The sequence below is a fragment of the Anastrepha obliqua genome, chromosome 1, assembly GCF_027943255.1.
Source record: "Anastrepha obliqua isolate idAnaObli1 chromosome 1, idAnaObli1_1.0, whole genome shotgun sequence".
Classification (NCBI taxonomy): domain Eukaryota; kingdom Metazoa; phylum Arthropoda; class Insecta; order Diptera; family Tephritidae; genus Anastrepha; species Anastrepha obliqua.
The window spans coordinates 111,302,055-111,319,187 of NC_072892.1; the positions used below are offsets into that span (position 1 = coordinate 111,302,055).

The following is a 17,133-nucleotide window of genomic DNA, read 5'->3' on the forward strand; positions in this document are numbered from 1 at the left end:
CTAGGGTTACCCGGGTCCACGTTTTGGCCTATTTCTCGAGACCCTGGTATCCGATTCTTAGAATTTGAAAACAAAAACCTTCTCCACATGTGTCTCTTCAATGAGGTAAAGTTTGGTTAAAATCGGTTGGGCCATTCTCCGTAAAGTTCATCACAACGCGAAAAACGACTGAGTTTTTATATATATAGATAAGTATATGTGCAATCAGAGATCATTATTGATGCGGCAAGCATAGAGAGGAAGTTATCAAAAAATTTTGTATTATTTGCATTGGTATCATAAAGAAAAATGTAAGAAAAATAGATTACTTCTTTTGAACAAAGAATAATTGAATTATTGATGGGATAATCTGTAGAATGCCACGTGGAAGACTTTTATCCATTGAAGCACGTGACCTGATTAAAGAGCTAAGTGAATGAGGCAAAAACATGCATGAAATTGCTGCTAGAGTAAATCGGCATAGGAATACCATCAGCAACTTTCTTAAAAATTCAGAAACATATGGTCAACTCAAACGAAGTGGCAGGCCAACTAACATCGACAGCAGATGCAAACGAGAAATTCGTCATCTGGCTGCTCAAAAAGAAATGTCTTACAAAGAAATCAAACACCATTTAAGTCTTAAAGTCACCGCTAGACGAATACATCAAATTTTGGTCGAGGACGGAACACTTAAATATTGGTTGTGGGAGCCGGTACCAAGATTATTAGCACGCCACATTAAGGCTCATTTAACATTTACCGGAAAATATTGTATAAATTTTGGACTAACGAATTCCGATACGTTGTATTTACGGATGAAAAAAAGTTCAACTTAGATGGTCCCGATGGTTGCCAAAAATATTAGCGGGACCTTAGGCAACCACGCCAAACGCACCATAACTGGAACCACTGTAGCGGGTGTTTGATGATGGGCACTAAGTCCCGATTTAAACTCAATTGAGGACCTCTGGGGAATATTGTCGGCCCGTATTTATAAAAATGTTTAGCAGTTTGAGACAATCAAAGACCTGAAAGGTGCTTTAGTGTAAGAGTGGGATAAGATAGGTGATTCCACTCTTCAAAACTTGGCAGACTCTATGCCTAAACGTATAAATTATTTGCTTTCTCGAAATGGAAAACATATTAATTATTAGAAAATCGAAAGTTATAGAAACGTTGAAAAAAAGTGCAAAGAAAGGCCAATGCACATATATTTATTTCAAATAGAGTTATTTTAACTTCTTTTTTAATTTAATCAGTTTAGTCAAGTTGAATTTTTGTTGTATAATTTTTTATTCCTATTTTTCCTAAATATATATTAAAATTATTGGTTGAACCTTTCTCCTGCTTCTTTATAGCTTTTCATTTGAAAATACTCTTGGGCATATACTTATTTCTGTGAGGTATTTGAGGAGATTATTATTTATTTAATTTTTAACTAATTTGATTAGATGACATGATGTCTAAAACTTCATCGTTTTTGAGTTATTCGATTTGAAAGATTGTGTTTAAAAAAAATTTTTTTTTTAAGTTAGTTTACGTGTCCGACTGTTTTGCAGTTTTCAGTTAAATAGGTACGACAATTTAAGAAAATCATCAATAAAATTTGAATCAAGCCCTGACAGTTAAAAATGACTGCTTGGTAAAATTTTGAACTTACGATTTTTCACAAAGTGTTTCTTACTTCACATCATAAAAAAAAAATTTATATGAAAACCATATTGCAAATTATTTTCAAAACTAGCTCGTCTTTTTAACTACTAAATACCATTGATTTTTGGGATTTTTCTTGATGGCGCCAAGGCTTTTTCTTCCCTATAAAAAATGCGTGTACTTTGTGTGGGAGAGAAGGTGCGGCACCTTAGCGAAAAATTTGTCAAAAATCAAAGGTATTTTGTAGTTACCTGTAACTTGCACTTGCACTGTTAAAATTCAATTTACAACAACATTGCATACTCAGAAAAATTCTAAGAATTCTGGTTAAAAAGTTCAAAGTTTGGAAGAAATTTTTAAACATTTTGTATACATTTGAAATTTCGCGTTTTATGGTTTTCATATTTTTAGAAAACAATACTGGTTTGTTCATAATTTTGCAACGAGGGAGAATATGGGGATAAATCATAACGGTATGAATTAATAGTAGCTAGGGTACTAATATTCTTATTGCGATATTTGATAAAAAAAAATATATATCTAATAATTATATTATAATGAAACCATAAGACCGACGCGCATTGAAAATATTATATTACCAAAAAACTGTGGATGATGCAGGAACAGATTTACTTCCAATAATCAGATCCGATTAACCGAAATTGACGAGACCACCAGGTGAAGGATTTTTCTGAGCAGAATAAAAGCTATTCTTAACCCAAACAATATTTCTCCAACAGAGGAGAAGTAAATAGAGTATTAAAATTAGGTTTAAACGAAAATTTGCAATCCAAAAGAAAAACTGTGCTTTAGGCAAAACATTTTGCTCTCATCTCTCTCATATTTAGAATTTTATTCAATTGTAAAAAAAAATAAGTTTTCGAATAAAAATATGTTTTGTGTCGCATAATTTTGATACGCAACTTAGGTGTCGAAATATTAAAAAAAAATCGAATTTTTTGGTCCCATTCAGCTCATATTCCAAAGAGTTAAGTGAATACCTATACTTCTCCAAACAGTTGGCCTACTAGGTGGCGCTCAGATCTAAATATTTTGAGAAATCATATATTTGATCTTTTTTAATTCCAATTCAGAATAACGTATAATAATATGGATTGAGTTCACCACGACTACCCGAGAGACAGTAGAGGGAGTTAACAGAACTTTGGATCGTTGAATTAATAGATCATCTGTCTGAAAGTCCTGATTAGGCAACTAATGATTTCATTTTGCACCCAAAAAAAAAAAAAATTTCAATGCCTGAAGAAGCTGTTGGAATAATTCAAATAGCTCGTTTTGAGCGCCAAAAGTGCTTTGAAAATTAGTTCAAGCAAATGAAGAAGTACATAGACTTCCAAAGAACATGTTTTGAAAAACAATAAACCATTTTTTGTTATTATTTTAATGTGCTTTCACTATTATTTCACTATTAAACGCAAAATATTAAAGGCAAGCCTCGTATTCGACAAACTGATCACTCACACCTTTATTTTGAGATTTTAGGTAATTACATTTAGATGGGTGAATTTATTTACCACAGTATTTGTTGGTTTCTGCTTATAAGAAAAATACACAAAATTAAGTAGAGCTAGCCATATTAAGACTTTGTATGAATCGAGATTATTATCGCAGCTTCGACAAAAAGCTTTTTTACCATACGTATCTGGTAGCCTGATAACTGGATATCTAACACCGAATTTCATTGATGATACCATCAAAAACCAAGCGCAAGTGAAATAAGGGAACATAAGTCGAAGTGGCTTGGCCATACCCAACGGAAAGGTGGCACTGATATCAACAGACACGCACTGGACTGGAACCCCCAAGAACAGCGCAGAAGAGGCAGACCTAGGAGTTCTAGGAGACGCTGCATCGAAGAGGAATATAAAGCCGTGGACAAGACAATGACGTGGCAGCAAGTGAAAAATATATCCGAGAATCGCACAAAAAGGAAAAATTTTACTTTGGCTCTATACTCCGCAACGCAGATAAAGGAATGATGAAATTTTATAATAAAAGGGACCTAAAAGATGCTGTAAATTACATATATTATAACGTCGTTGCGTTCACAAAAACATTTATGTGATTTTTGGATTTCTTTTATTGCATATTTTGTTAAAACTATCTATTTCCAAAATTTCTGAATTCGCCATTTTTTTATCTACTTTGGCTTAGAGGTGATCAAAAATAGCTATGAGTTCGATGCGCTCTGTACTAGAAATATTCAAAAATATTGATTTGCTCTGCTGAACAGTTACTGAAAAACCGATAACTATTCTTGTGAGTACAGCGAGGATAAGCGTTTTCTGGAAAAAGCTCCCAATCGCATAATTAATTTTGTGAGAATCCCAAAAAGATGTCGTCACACATATTCTAAATTTTACATTTCCTACTGCAACTCTAAAAAATCTTAAGATTTGCAGTATTTTCATATTCTTGCATATTTGGCAATCCTAACTGAAATAAGTAAATACGAGTACAGATTATTATATACGATTTGGATGCATTTACATAAGCAAGTGAATAAGCGACTTGCACGCATAATTCGAAAAAGTATTTCAATTATTGGCGAAATGCTCAAAAGATGCGTCAATCTCAGCAACAAAAAGCATAAAAAACAACAATACTACTTACATGTAAATAAAAAAATGAAAGAAAAAACCGAATTGGAGGCGGACATATTTGTCCACTGGAAAACATAAAAAGGTAATCACTTAAAGGTTGAGATGAACTTCCGTTGCCCTTAGGTCACAGCCAACTGACAGTGGATTTTTGTGAAACAATCACAAAGAGAAGACCGGATGCCACAAAATAATGGTCTGCATTAGAAAATAAAAGAAAAATATGGAAGATTTTTTGCTTTGTGGTTTTGCTTTATCTAAAATTGTGGTTAGAGCTGGCATTGATGCCTCCAACGGAGTTAAAATACATTTACGAGTACAGCTAGTCTCTGAAATGATAAAAAATTACTGCTAGTTTCAGTGTTTTTTCGGCTGCTACAGCTCGGGCCCCGTAGCCGAATGAATTTGTGCATGACTACCATTCCGAAGTGCCCAGTTTCCAATCTCCAGGCATGAGACATCAGATAATAGAAAAAGAGTTTTCTAATAGCAGTCGCCCCTTTGGCGGGTAATGGGAAACGGTGGAGAGTATTTCGGTCATGGAAAACATCATTATAAAAAAAGTGTCTGCCATTCGGAGACGGCATAAACTGAAGGTCTCTCGATTTGTGGAACAACATCAAGACCCACATCAGTATAATAAAGAGTTTTCCAATAACAGGTATTATCTATCGCTATCGAGAGATTATTAACGATTTTTTATGGCCGGAATTGGATGGTATTGATTTGGACAATGTTTACCTCGGCGACATGGCCCAGCCAACGTAGTCGCTGGATCTGTATTCGCTGCGCTATGTCTATGCCGTCGTAAAGCTCATAGAGCTTACTATTCCATCGCCTAAAGTATTCGCTGTCGTCAACGTGCAAAGGTTCAAAAATCTTCCGCAGAACCTTTCCCTCAAACAAGGACAACTCATCGGATATTGTCGTTGTTAAGCTTCTGCGCCTTGCGTTAGGACGGACATGATGAGAGCCTTATCAGGAATTTTTTTTTCATCGAAAGCGGTAGTAGCACATGTTGGCAAGAGAGATTCTCCCTTGGATTTCAAGGTTGAGATTATTATTATAAAATTAATTGAGAATTAATAGAAAAATCAGAATGAAAAATACCATCAATACCATTCAATTCCTTCGGCAGACTGAAGTGTTTGGTTCAAAATAGAAAAGGAAGTGTTTAAGGTGTTAAGAGCTTTTAAAAAGTATTACAATATTTTTATATTTAAAGAAAGACGACGGCCTTTGACACGAAAGAAGCAACGAATTAGAGTTCGCCTGAAATGATCATAAATTATCGGCTTACAATAAAAAATTTGCAAAGAAAAATCAATTACTAACATCATTGAAGAAAGACACAAAAATTTTAGGCATAACCATACCTCCAAGAGAATAAAGGATGCAGGGGAAACGCTATCAATTGTTAGCATGCGACGTCTATTAGTTTGGTAAGTATATAGCCATTCTAGGAGCACGGAGAGAAAACCTAGTTTAGCAAGTTTAAGATGTAATATTTTGCTTCCTCTGTATTTAAATATTAAGCCTTTACATTTTCAATTATTCCTCATCTTGCTTTAATTTTTCTTTTATATTTTACCTGTATTGTAGCAGCAGGTCCACAATTGATGCCGGACATGAGGAAGTCATCTGGATCACTTTCATATGGCGGTTCGTCATACCAATGCCCCTGATGATGCAGGCCGCTGACTGCATAATGTGGCCCACGTAGTGCATCATCGTACATATAGGTGTCGTCTATGTAAGAAACAAATCAAAAAATAAAAGTAAATATTAGACATATGCAGGTTTAATTTGTATATTTGTTTTTATTACATAAGCAAAACCATTAAATATTTAAAAAATGGGTACACCATTATTGTTTGAATGTCTTGAAGAGACGCCAAAATTGCTCGAGCGCTCAGCAGTGCTAAAATGCTTCAGGTGTGCCGAAAAGTCACACCGGTGCTTTACAGTTGTTAAGCGCGCAAAATGTTTAAATGTGCTATGAAGTATGCAACGACTTTACATATGCATGCGCTTGTGTACAGATGTTTTGCATTTCACGCGCAGTTACATGGAAACTTTTGCGCCACTCAAGTGTGCTACTACTGCCGACTAAGAAAGCAACAAGGAGAAATAGCAGAAACAGGAGCAATGTAAGGTACAGGTGGAAGTCGTAAAATGTTAAACGGCTGCCGAAAAGTGTCATTGCACTTTTGTTTGTTTCTCGATTGTATGGTATGTCTGGTGGGCTTTTAGGCGCGCTCGTACTCAAGTGCAGCGCAACGAGGTGAGACTGTTTGCGACTTTCGTTTGTGCTATTTAGGAGTGTACATAAATATTGGGTTATCTTAAAAGTTCAATAAAGAAATTGCATAGCCAAGCGCCTACAGTTTTTGATCGTTATTCACTAGTGATATGAGTTATTCTTTAACAAACCGGATTGATTTGGATACAAATTGGCGGGCACTTGAGTAATTTTTTTTTTGCTTTTTTTGTTTTTTTTGTTTTAAATAATGGGTATACACATTTTCGTGATTTTTAAATTGGATGATCGTTTTCGTAAAATTCCAAATTCAAATCTTAATATACGAGTAGCTGAAGTCTCTAGCTAAACGAATGAGTTTAAAAAATAAAAGCATTAGTAATAAAATATAATAAAATAATAATCAACGAATTTGAACGATACCGATAAAGAAATGAAATAGTGAAACGCTTAAATCGCTGGTAACTATAGCCCTCCACCTCAGACCGAGTTTTTAATAATAACCACTGTATTTCTCGTCCGATTTTCTATTAGAAACGAAGTTTTATGCGTAATAAATGGGGACATTATGGGTTCTAAGAATAGTAAACGGAAAACTTTCAAGTTGTTTTTCTTGATTTTTGCGAGCGGAATATTATTTGACGCTGCCGAAATGGAGCAGGAAGCCTTTTCGATTGATAAATACTGATTGCTCCAATAAAATTTAATTGATTAATTTTTTTTTTACATTGAAGATTAGAATTCAACGTTTGACCAGGAGGCAGCGCTTCAAATGTGATATTTGCAGCCAATCCCACCAAACACAAACCTTTGCTTTCCTTGGTGTCAATATCGGAAATAGTATGAAATTATTAGTTCATCATTAAAATAGTCATATCAAAGTTCTTTTACTTTTGCTTTCTTACTTTTCAATAAACCTGTACACGAATATATAGTACGACAAAAGCGAGTTTACTGCCATCTATCGGCAATTTTTTTCGAACTTTTTGAACAACCCAATTCAAATACTGAGACATGTGTGCATCTGTAAGTTTACACATGAAACGCAAACGGACGTAGACATTTTATGCTCACTTAGGCATGTGAGTTCCTTTTACAAATGTGTTGCATTTTCGCAAAGCCAGTGAGTTGGCGAGCAACGTTGCGACAACTGAAGCGCAAAATAAAAAATAAAAAATTAAACAAAAATAAAAACAGGAAAAGCTTCTCCCAGGTGCTCGAATATTTCAAAATACATTAATATGATAAATATTAAAAAGTAAACTTTTATTTTCACTTACCTATTCGGCCCTCACGACTCATTTGAAGTAAACCTTGCCGTATGTCACGCAAAATCTGAAAATAGCAAAATAGAAAAAATATGAGATATGTATATAAACATGTCTGAGAATGTATTAGGTATGCCAATCTCGAGATTTTGGGCTTTTTCAGACACCGGAATTCTCAAAACTTTTTAAATATCGAATTGGAAGAAGTCAAAAGTTGTTTATTACAAAAATCATTAGCTGTGAGTTAAACTATACATATACACGCATTGCCAAAATAATAGGTACAAAATATTTTGACCAGTTTTGACATTTTTTTCATTAATTTTTAAATACTTTTTTTTTAATATAGTTCATTCTACAATAAATATCTTAAAAGTCAACGTTTAAAAATATTCTTCAGCAAAATTTACATGTTTTTAATACAATTGGGTACGCAGTTTTATAGTGTTTAAATTTAAATATAATATAATCTAAGATTGAAGAAGCTGAAAATTCTCTTTGATTTTTGATCAATTTTTTGTTTTTATCATATTGCGAATGTTCCCCAAATAAAAGAAATTGTCGTGCTCTTTTGAATAAATATTCGAGAACTTTAAGCAAATTTTATATGTCTTGATAAAAGATTTAAATTTGGTATTATATATTTGTGATAAAATTAACCATATTTTTATAAAAAAAATTAATGCAAATGGAAAAAGAAATAGTAAAAATTGGAAAACATCTGGATTATTTATTATTTGAGCTATGAGTGTATATATCCATATCTAAAGCCAACATTTACTGGAATATAAAATTTCCTTTTTTATTAGTTTACCATAATATTTGTCTATATTAATAAGCATGAGATTTCAAAATCAGTTATCAGGTGAATTTTTACTTAGAAAAATAGTAAAGATAGAATAGAGATAGAAACAGAGATAGCAAGTTCTGTGAAAATTTCCCACATTTTTTGGTAAATCTGCAAATATCCTCCAGTTTGAGAGACCTCTAAAAAACCAAAATTCGTAGCTTTGCTCTACCAAAGGCAGGACACTCACAGAGAAAATGCTCTATGCTATCTGGTTCTTCCAAGCAAGATATATAAATCGGCTCCTTAATGGTTCCAATGGTGGTCATATGCTGGCCCCATGGGTTGTATCGTGTAATAATACCGACCATCAACCGAATGTCTTATCTACGAAGTTTTAGAAGAAAGTTTGACAGTTTTCTGTTCGAGCTTGTCAAAGAACAATTTGCAGTTCTACACTGTTCTAGACGGAGAGACCAACGCTCTTTCATACATAATCACTGATCCAATTCATGATTCCTGCATATTTGAGTCCGCTTATTGGTTCTGGTCTCTGTAGGGCAACTGCTGACTAGCGGTAGGCCAATTCATCGGCAATTTCATTTTCTTAAACATCGCACGGTCCTAGAACCCATATAAGTACAAGCCTGTTTTTGTAACAGAATTACGCTTCTTCTTACATTCCTGAACAATCTTTGAGCTTTCCCTTGCGTTCTCCAGCCTGACTGTCACTAAAGACTCCAAATATGTTTCCCGCTCCATCTCCTCTGAATTATCAATTTTTTTTTTATTTGATTAAGTGATGTTTGGTCTGATAAGTGCTGTGTATCATATATTCACAGGACCACATCAGGTTTCACGCCGACGGTTTTGCTAAAGACACTGTTGAAAACTCCTTAATGCGCAATCCACATTGAGCAAAACATGTATTACCCAAGTGAGTTTCTTATCCAAGATTACTCCTAGATATTTAACTTTTCAGAGAGACTGAGTGTCACAGCTTTCAGTGCTGGTCGACTAAGTCCACCCAATTTACGTTTTCTGATCCCGAGACTACCTTAAAGATATTTCGAACTTTTCGGATCAAAATCTACCGCTAATATTGGCAACTCTACTAAAAATTTACTAACTATAGTTATGTGAGTTATAGGCAACATCGCCGAAAACGCTTTTGAGACATGTACTTTTTGATTTTTGATGTAGGTATTTCGAAATTTCAACTTGCCGTTGATTCTTTTTTTGCAGCAAACGCATGCTTTCTTAATTTTCCGAACATTTCTCGCTTCAGAATTTTCAATTTTCCCATAAACTTTTAAGCAGGCCTTATCGTGCAGTTCGTGTGAACACAGCATTCTCCTAAATTACATCGCAAAAAAAAAAACAGAATGGCTAATTTATATGAACCATTTTTGCCCACGCAGGTCACGATAAGAGCAAATATTTAGCAAACAAAATATAAATAATCCGTCCAAAAAGATTGGATTTAATGTTCAGCTCGCCTGTAAGTACGCAGCAAATTGCGCGCTATGGTTATTATACATTCGGCTAGCAAATGACTGCTCCTCCCAAATGGCTTATGACATCGTAAACGGAAATTGTACGTGCGCATTGCATTATGCTCTTTCCAGTAAGAGCAGAACTATTTCCTTTTATAAATTTTATATGCATCGCATCCTTCACTATGGTTTCAGTGGGCTGCTTTAATAGTTCCAACTATATCAGTTTCATGAAGCACCTAACTGATATTGTATTAATTTTATAAATATGTGCCTAGAAGCAATCTTGATGATGTAAAATTTAAATTGTAGCTATCGCAATTTTGCAATTGTCATACAATGGCGTATTTATTATCGATGACGTAATTAATATCAACTGACCACACATACATATATATGGTAAGTATACACGTAGTGTGATAGGAGAAGAATTTATTATGAAATAAACTTTCACATTTTAATGAACTAAACTAAGGGTTAGAGTCGGCAGGCAGCTGATGCCTGATGTTCGGCATGCATAGAGAAATGCGCTATAGCCGGAGTGCACGGCGACGTGAGGAAAAGAATCTTTGCACATATGTATATTTGTATGCATGTATGCACGTGACTATTGTCAGCAAATAGCAGAGTGCATACATAGGTTGCCTTATTTACGAAATATAAAGAACCAACTGGCAGCGTACAGCTGTTGCTCAACAAAATAGGTGTAATAGCATCAGAACATGGAAAAATTACACAAAAAAAAGGAAATCAGAATTGTATAAATTTGAAGGTAGCAGTGCGCATTTGTTGCAGTTGAACGTCTTGAGTGGTTGCTCATTGAAATCATAGTAGTATTGGTGGTATTAGTAGCCACTAGAGAAGTGGATTTGCTGCTTAACTGATTGTACTCCATTGCAGTTGCAACTGGTCACGTGTGCGTGCTTGCTGGCACATTCAGACATGCATACATGTATGTATCAGTATATGTTTTGTATGTAGTTGCTTGGGTAAGAGGTTGAACTCAAATGCTCATACATGTGTACGTATGTACATAATGCAACCAAAAATTACGAAAACCCATTTGAAATAGTTTATTTTACAACTATGGAATTGGTTTCACTTTTTGGGTGCATTTCTATAAAATTGCATGCAGTATTCTTGAATATACGCCAACAAACATGTTACATAATGGATAAACGTGCGCTGAATTCTAATTTAATAATATATATTCCCAATTACCCCATTCAAATACTAATACTGCGTGTATGTACCTGCATGTATATATGCAGTGCTTAGTAGGTAGTAGCTTCCGTGTAGTTCCAAGGAGGTACATGGAAATATAACCAGTTTCAAACTCATGAGGGGATATATTTACTTACTTTTTCAAAGCAGTTTGCAAAGCGAACCATTAAATGGCACATATTGAGTACCCAGGATTAATAAAAATATGTCTGTTTAATAAAAAAAATTTGAATTAAACAACGACTGGGAAACATTATCAATTCTGCACTATTTAGCACACAGGATTAGTAAAAAAAAAAATGGAATTTAAAATATTTTTTAATAAATCAACGACAGGGAAGCTTTTTTAATTCTGCACTAAAACTGTGCTATTTATCATGTGAGTTCTCGTATTGTTCTACAAGTGAAAAGCCTTCAAGCTTTAAATCGCCAACGCAGGTGATTTTTACAGAGTGGACTGTTTAGCGTTTAGAATTGAATTTAAATCGGCTATAAAAAGTCGTGAATACATTTATTTTTATAGAAAAGAGAAATTTGAGTCAAATGACTTCCACAGCTGGCATAACAGTTCTGTCAGTTGAGTTTTGGCTTTTGGAATTTATTGGCGTAAAATCTATCGATAATAAAATTATAAAATATTGTAAAGGAGTGGAATCGCAGTTTCTAGATGCAAAGTTAACATCATCGTTTCTGCTGATTACACCTTGCGATAATAAAAGTTAACAAGAAAAAATGTCAAATGCACGTGAAACTCTAGATTTTATATTTCGCGAATGCTGAGCTGTAGAAAATATCGAAAAAAGAGTAAACACTTTAAATACAATGCTTTTAGAACTTTTTTCTATCAAAGCTTTAAAGCCCCGTAAAAATGAATTTGTTGAGAAAATTGAAAAACAGCATTACTATATAAAATCTACAGTTCCACGTGCATACAAAACCTATTCTGGATAAAAAAAGTTAACTCTTGTCGCACGGTGTTATTCGATTTTCGGGTTTCGTTATACTTTTCGAATGTTTCTCAACTTTTCTCAAACCAAAATCGTCCCATTATATAAATATTTTGCCATAAACTGAGTCTATGACACATCACATATATTATTTAAACAAAATCAAAAAAAAAAAATAACTCTTCAAATTCCTAATCCTGTATGACAAACTTTCTCATTGCGTTTGCCCACCGAGAGTTAGCCACGAGTGAAAAAACATCGTTTTGATTGTTAATTTTCGCAGTTTACGTTTATAATACGTAAAATTATATTTCAGCATTAAAGCTGTTTAATATTTTCAATAGCCAAATAAACCAACTAAAGGGCAGCATAACATTTTCGCACTTTATAGTCGACAAGACAGATAAATGAAAGGAATGAAATGGGACAAAAAAGAGGATCAGGAAAACAGCGTAAAGTTGACTGGAAAAAATTGAACCATCCGAAACTAAAAATTGTTGGACTTTTGCAAGATAAATCCTCATGGAGCTAATATCCAAATAAATGGAATCTACTGGACAATGGCCGGCCAAAAGTAGTAAAATGGCGTTAAAAAAACAAAATTTCATACTAAACAAGTTTTTGAGACGCTTTTGTGATTTCTCGATTCAGAAGTAAAATGGAAATATTCTTCAGTTCCTTTCAGTTTCTTTGATAAAGACCAAGATACAAGACACGCGACTGATAATGTGAATAAGGTGTGGGATCCTATCCTGATACTGTAACAGTCTACTCATGTGCAATTTTAGTTTCAACGATTTCATTCTAGCTCAACGTCAAAGATGCATTACATTTTGGAAGGGCAATAGAAAAAAAAGTCCATGAAATTATGGAGATCATTGAGTTCCACAATCAGGTAAACACTAGGTAAGCTGAGCACTGTATGAAATACTGTTCGGAACCACTTGAATAAGGTTTCATGTAAATAGAAGTTCGCTGTATTGGAGTCTAACGAGTTTGTGTGAGTGAGTGAAAATTTGCTGAATTTCCATTAGCTAATCGATGTTGAATCGCAATAAAGTCAACTCATTTCTGAAGCTGAAACAGCTATGTTGCAATAACGGTGAGCTGACGCAAACTGTGTTCAAGCTGGGTTTGACGTTCAGGAAGCTTTTGCTATGTGTTTTGTGAAACTGCAGGCAACCATCTATTATGAGCGGGTTCCTATGGTGAAATTCTTAATTTAGGTGTGTTTTTTCAGCTGTTGGATTGTCTGAAAGAAATAATCGGCCTGGTGTGGCCAGCTCTGGAGAATGGAAGACGAATTGCGTACCATCAAAACAATACCAGGACACACATAAAGGGTAATTTTTTAGATATTTTCTTTTGAAACAGTTGGTTTAAGCAGCTGATGCACGTTTCGTGTTTTGTTTCATTGTCAAACATCTTCAGTTTGATCTATAATTTAACCATGAATCGTATTACAAACGAACAATGCTTGCAAATCATTGAATTTTATTATAAAAATGCGTGTTCTCTTAAGAAATTTTAAAGTCGGAAAATTGTGTTCAGCAACGAAGTTCATTTTTGGATCAATGGGTACGTAAATAAGCAGAATTGTCGATTTTGGAGTAAAGATCAGCCAGAAAATTGCAAGAGCTACCAATGTATCCAGAAAAGGTCACAGTTTGGTGCGGTTTAAGAGCTGGAGGTATCAGTGGATCTTCAAAGATGCTGCGAATCGTAACGTAACTGTGAATGGTGAGCGCTACCGTGAAATGATATCCAACTTTTTCTTGCCCAAAATGCAAGAGCTTGACTTGCATGACATGTGGTTTCGGCAAGACGGTGCCACATGCCACACAGCACGCGTAACAATGGACTTGTTGAGAGGCGAGTTCGGTGAACATTTTATTTCACGTTCGGGACCTGTCAATTGGCCACCCAGATCGTGCGTTATAACGCCTTTAGATTATTTTTTGTGGGGCTATGTTAAATCTCATGTCTATTCAGACAAGCCTGCTTCAATTAACGCATTGGAAGACAACATTAAAGCATTTAAATGTGAGATACCGGCCGAAACATTGGAAGGAGTATGCCAAAATTGGACTAAGCGTTATTCTGAATTTTACGTGTGTTTTTTTGAAAAACTATCCTAAAGCTCTTAAAAAATCACTCTATATCTGTAGTGATTCGCCAAATATTTCAAGAGGGTACATGGGAGCTTCTTATGTACTCACGTTTAAGTTCCAGAATAGCGTAAGACGGCTATTTTCTGATCCTGTCTAGGGCAGGTTACTTTGGTGGTGAAAAACTCGTATTGAGAGAAGCTTGTAAAAGTCGAGTGACCCAATTTTTCCCAATAGACCCGATCCTTTCCTTGCTAGTGGGGAGCTAAGGTTACGATATATAAATTGGAATCAAACTAAAGGTCTACGCCACACTAAGTCTTTCATAAGTTTTCAGGAGTTCATAAATATTTCCTAGGACAAACTTAGAATATTCGCTGGTACTCTGAAAGCCCACTGCAGATTTCGCAGCTTCCTGCACAAGCTTACAATATAGTAATGCACCGACTCCTGTCGTTTCCCAGCTATCAATACCCAGAAGCTCCAGTACACCTTCTTCTCAAACTCGTTCTCATATCGACAAGAACGAGTAGACATTTCGGCCCCGTATGGTCCGAAGAAGGGCATATATTCTCACCCCAGCCGAGCTCCATGTTGGATTTGCGGAGGAACTAGATTTGAATGATATATTCTAATGAGCAGAGAGCACAAAAGGCCCTTAAGTTGAAATACAAACCTCCTCTTAGAATTCTCTTCAATATCGGCTTAATTTAACTATCTTAAGTAAACCCTTCCATGGTTTTCACACATAAAGGAACTACAGGGTTGGCCATCTTAAACTGACCCATGTGATTATTAAAAAAATATGGAAAAAGAAACATTTTTTTGTGTTTCATTGTAAAAAACATTTAATTTAGTTCAAGGAGATTCGTTTACATCACTTTTTGAATATGATATCGCGCAAGTGGTCGCCCTTAGCACGTATTTGGATATGTACAGGGTTGGCCATCTTAAACTGACCCATGTGATTATTAAAAAAATATGGAAAAACAAACATTTTTTTGTGTTTCATTGTGAAAAACATTTAATTTAGTTCAAGGAGATTCGTTTACATCACTTTTTGAATATGATATCGCGCAAGTGGTCGCCCTTAGCTCGTATAGCGTAATGTGCCCGTTTTTCGGCGTTTTCCATAGTTTTGGCCAGCGTCTCGGCCGATATGGCGGCTATTTCCCGTCGGATATTGGCCTTAAGTGCGCCTAGTGTCTTTGGCTTGTTGACGTAAACCTTAGATTTCAAATTACAGTAAAAAGTTATAGGGTTACTCAATGGGTCAGTTTAATATGGCCAACCCTGTACATATATTAAGTTATACTTGTATGGCATCCCACACTTCAATAAATATTACTGCAACCCAAAAATATTTTGGAACCCATGCCATAAGCAAATGGTAAAATTAAAAATTGATGTGAAAATTGACTTTTATATACATGCAGTGAAATCAGATATTTACGATGCGCCATGTAGTCAAATAGAAAAAAAGTAGAATTTTCTCTGCACATACGAAAAACATTTTTTCACTTAAAGCGGTAAGAGTGAGCGGGCAATCACCTTTTACATAATTACTGTCCTAACAATGTACACATACGACATATTCACACACGTGCACATACGTATGTGTAGGTATGTGCCCGCACTTATGCGAGAACAACAAGAGTCGAGTAAATTGCAGTCATTTGTTAGGAAATGAATATTGTATGTGCCGTAAGCTCTACCGCCTTGCTGCCAAATACTAAATAACTGAGCGAAAGTCCAATGGTTGCTACTGTACGGAGAGTGAACTTACCAAGAGTAGAGGGAAAGATTGTATACATGGCGTTTTGTAGGCGTTTGAAGTGTTTACAAAACTCATGCACATACGCCCTGTAACACTATGATAGAGATTCTTTGTCAAAGTGGTTGGGGAGAAGGACAATTTTATTGTGAGTTTGCTAAGTCGTGCGACAACAACAAGCACAACAGACGGAGGAAGAAAAAAAAGAGAAACAAAGGAAAATTATAAAGTGTTTTAGCAACAAACAAACATCTGTCGATATATATTCTGTTAAAAAAGTACTGGGCATTGAGTTTATGGCCGAAAAAGTTTAGTTGACTTTTTGAACCGAGAACTTGACTAAAATTTTCGGAAGGCTTTTGAAGTGCTGTATCTGTAACTTGAGCTCAGGATAATACAAGCATACAATTTGAGAAATTACAATGATATTTGAGATTACAGAGAGCATTACTTTTTTCTGAAAGCCAATCCATGAAAGGGTATCTCGGAGAAAAATACAGATTTTTTTCGTTTTAAAATGGGGCTGGAAATAAAAGTGTTGTACTTTAAGGTCCTATTGCAACATTAAAAAAACACCTTAAGATGTGACATAAAATAATATATAGAACTAAAAGTCGTGGTTTTATACTTCGATCTTGAATTATAAACGACTATACAGATTCCATTTCTTAAATAAATAAATATAAATTTCAGCTTATAAAAGTTAACTCATTTTATATTATAACTCTCCAAATCCTCTGCAAGCGTTGTAATGCTGTGAATGATGATGAAATCCTCTGTTACTAGTCAAATGACGTATAATTCGAATCCGATATTTTTTTTTCTTACAATGCCACGTTTATCTTCTATTTTTCCTTCTAAAATAAGTTGCAATAGATGCTATTGCGGATTTGTCCTACATGACCGAGGTACGCTGTTTTTTCTCTTTTTAATAGTTTCTAGAAGTTCCCGGTCTCTTCGTCAGGGCCGTAGAGAGCATATCCGGGCCCCGGGGGAAAATTGCAAATGCGGGT

At 34.9% G+C, this 17,133-nt stretch overlaps 1 protein-coding gene across 1 annotated transcript in view; it reads right to left on the reverse strand.

Annotated features, from left to right (window-relative positions):
* The window catches only part of LOC129235621 (uncharacterized), an 81,711-nt gene that overhangs the window by 35,583 nt on the left and 28,995 nt on the right, over nt 1-17,133 (reverse strand). Inside the window, exons 7-8 of the mRNA XM_054869551.1 lie at nt 7,797-7,851; nt 5,848-6,005 (exon numbers count right to left, since the gene is read on the reverse strand). Of these exons, the coding sequence (XP_054725526.1) occupies nt 5,848-6,005; nt 7,797-7,851 (213 nt within the window). The remainder of the gene's footprint in view (nt 1-5,847; nt 6,006-7,796; nt 7,852-17,133) is intronic.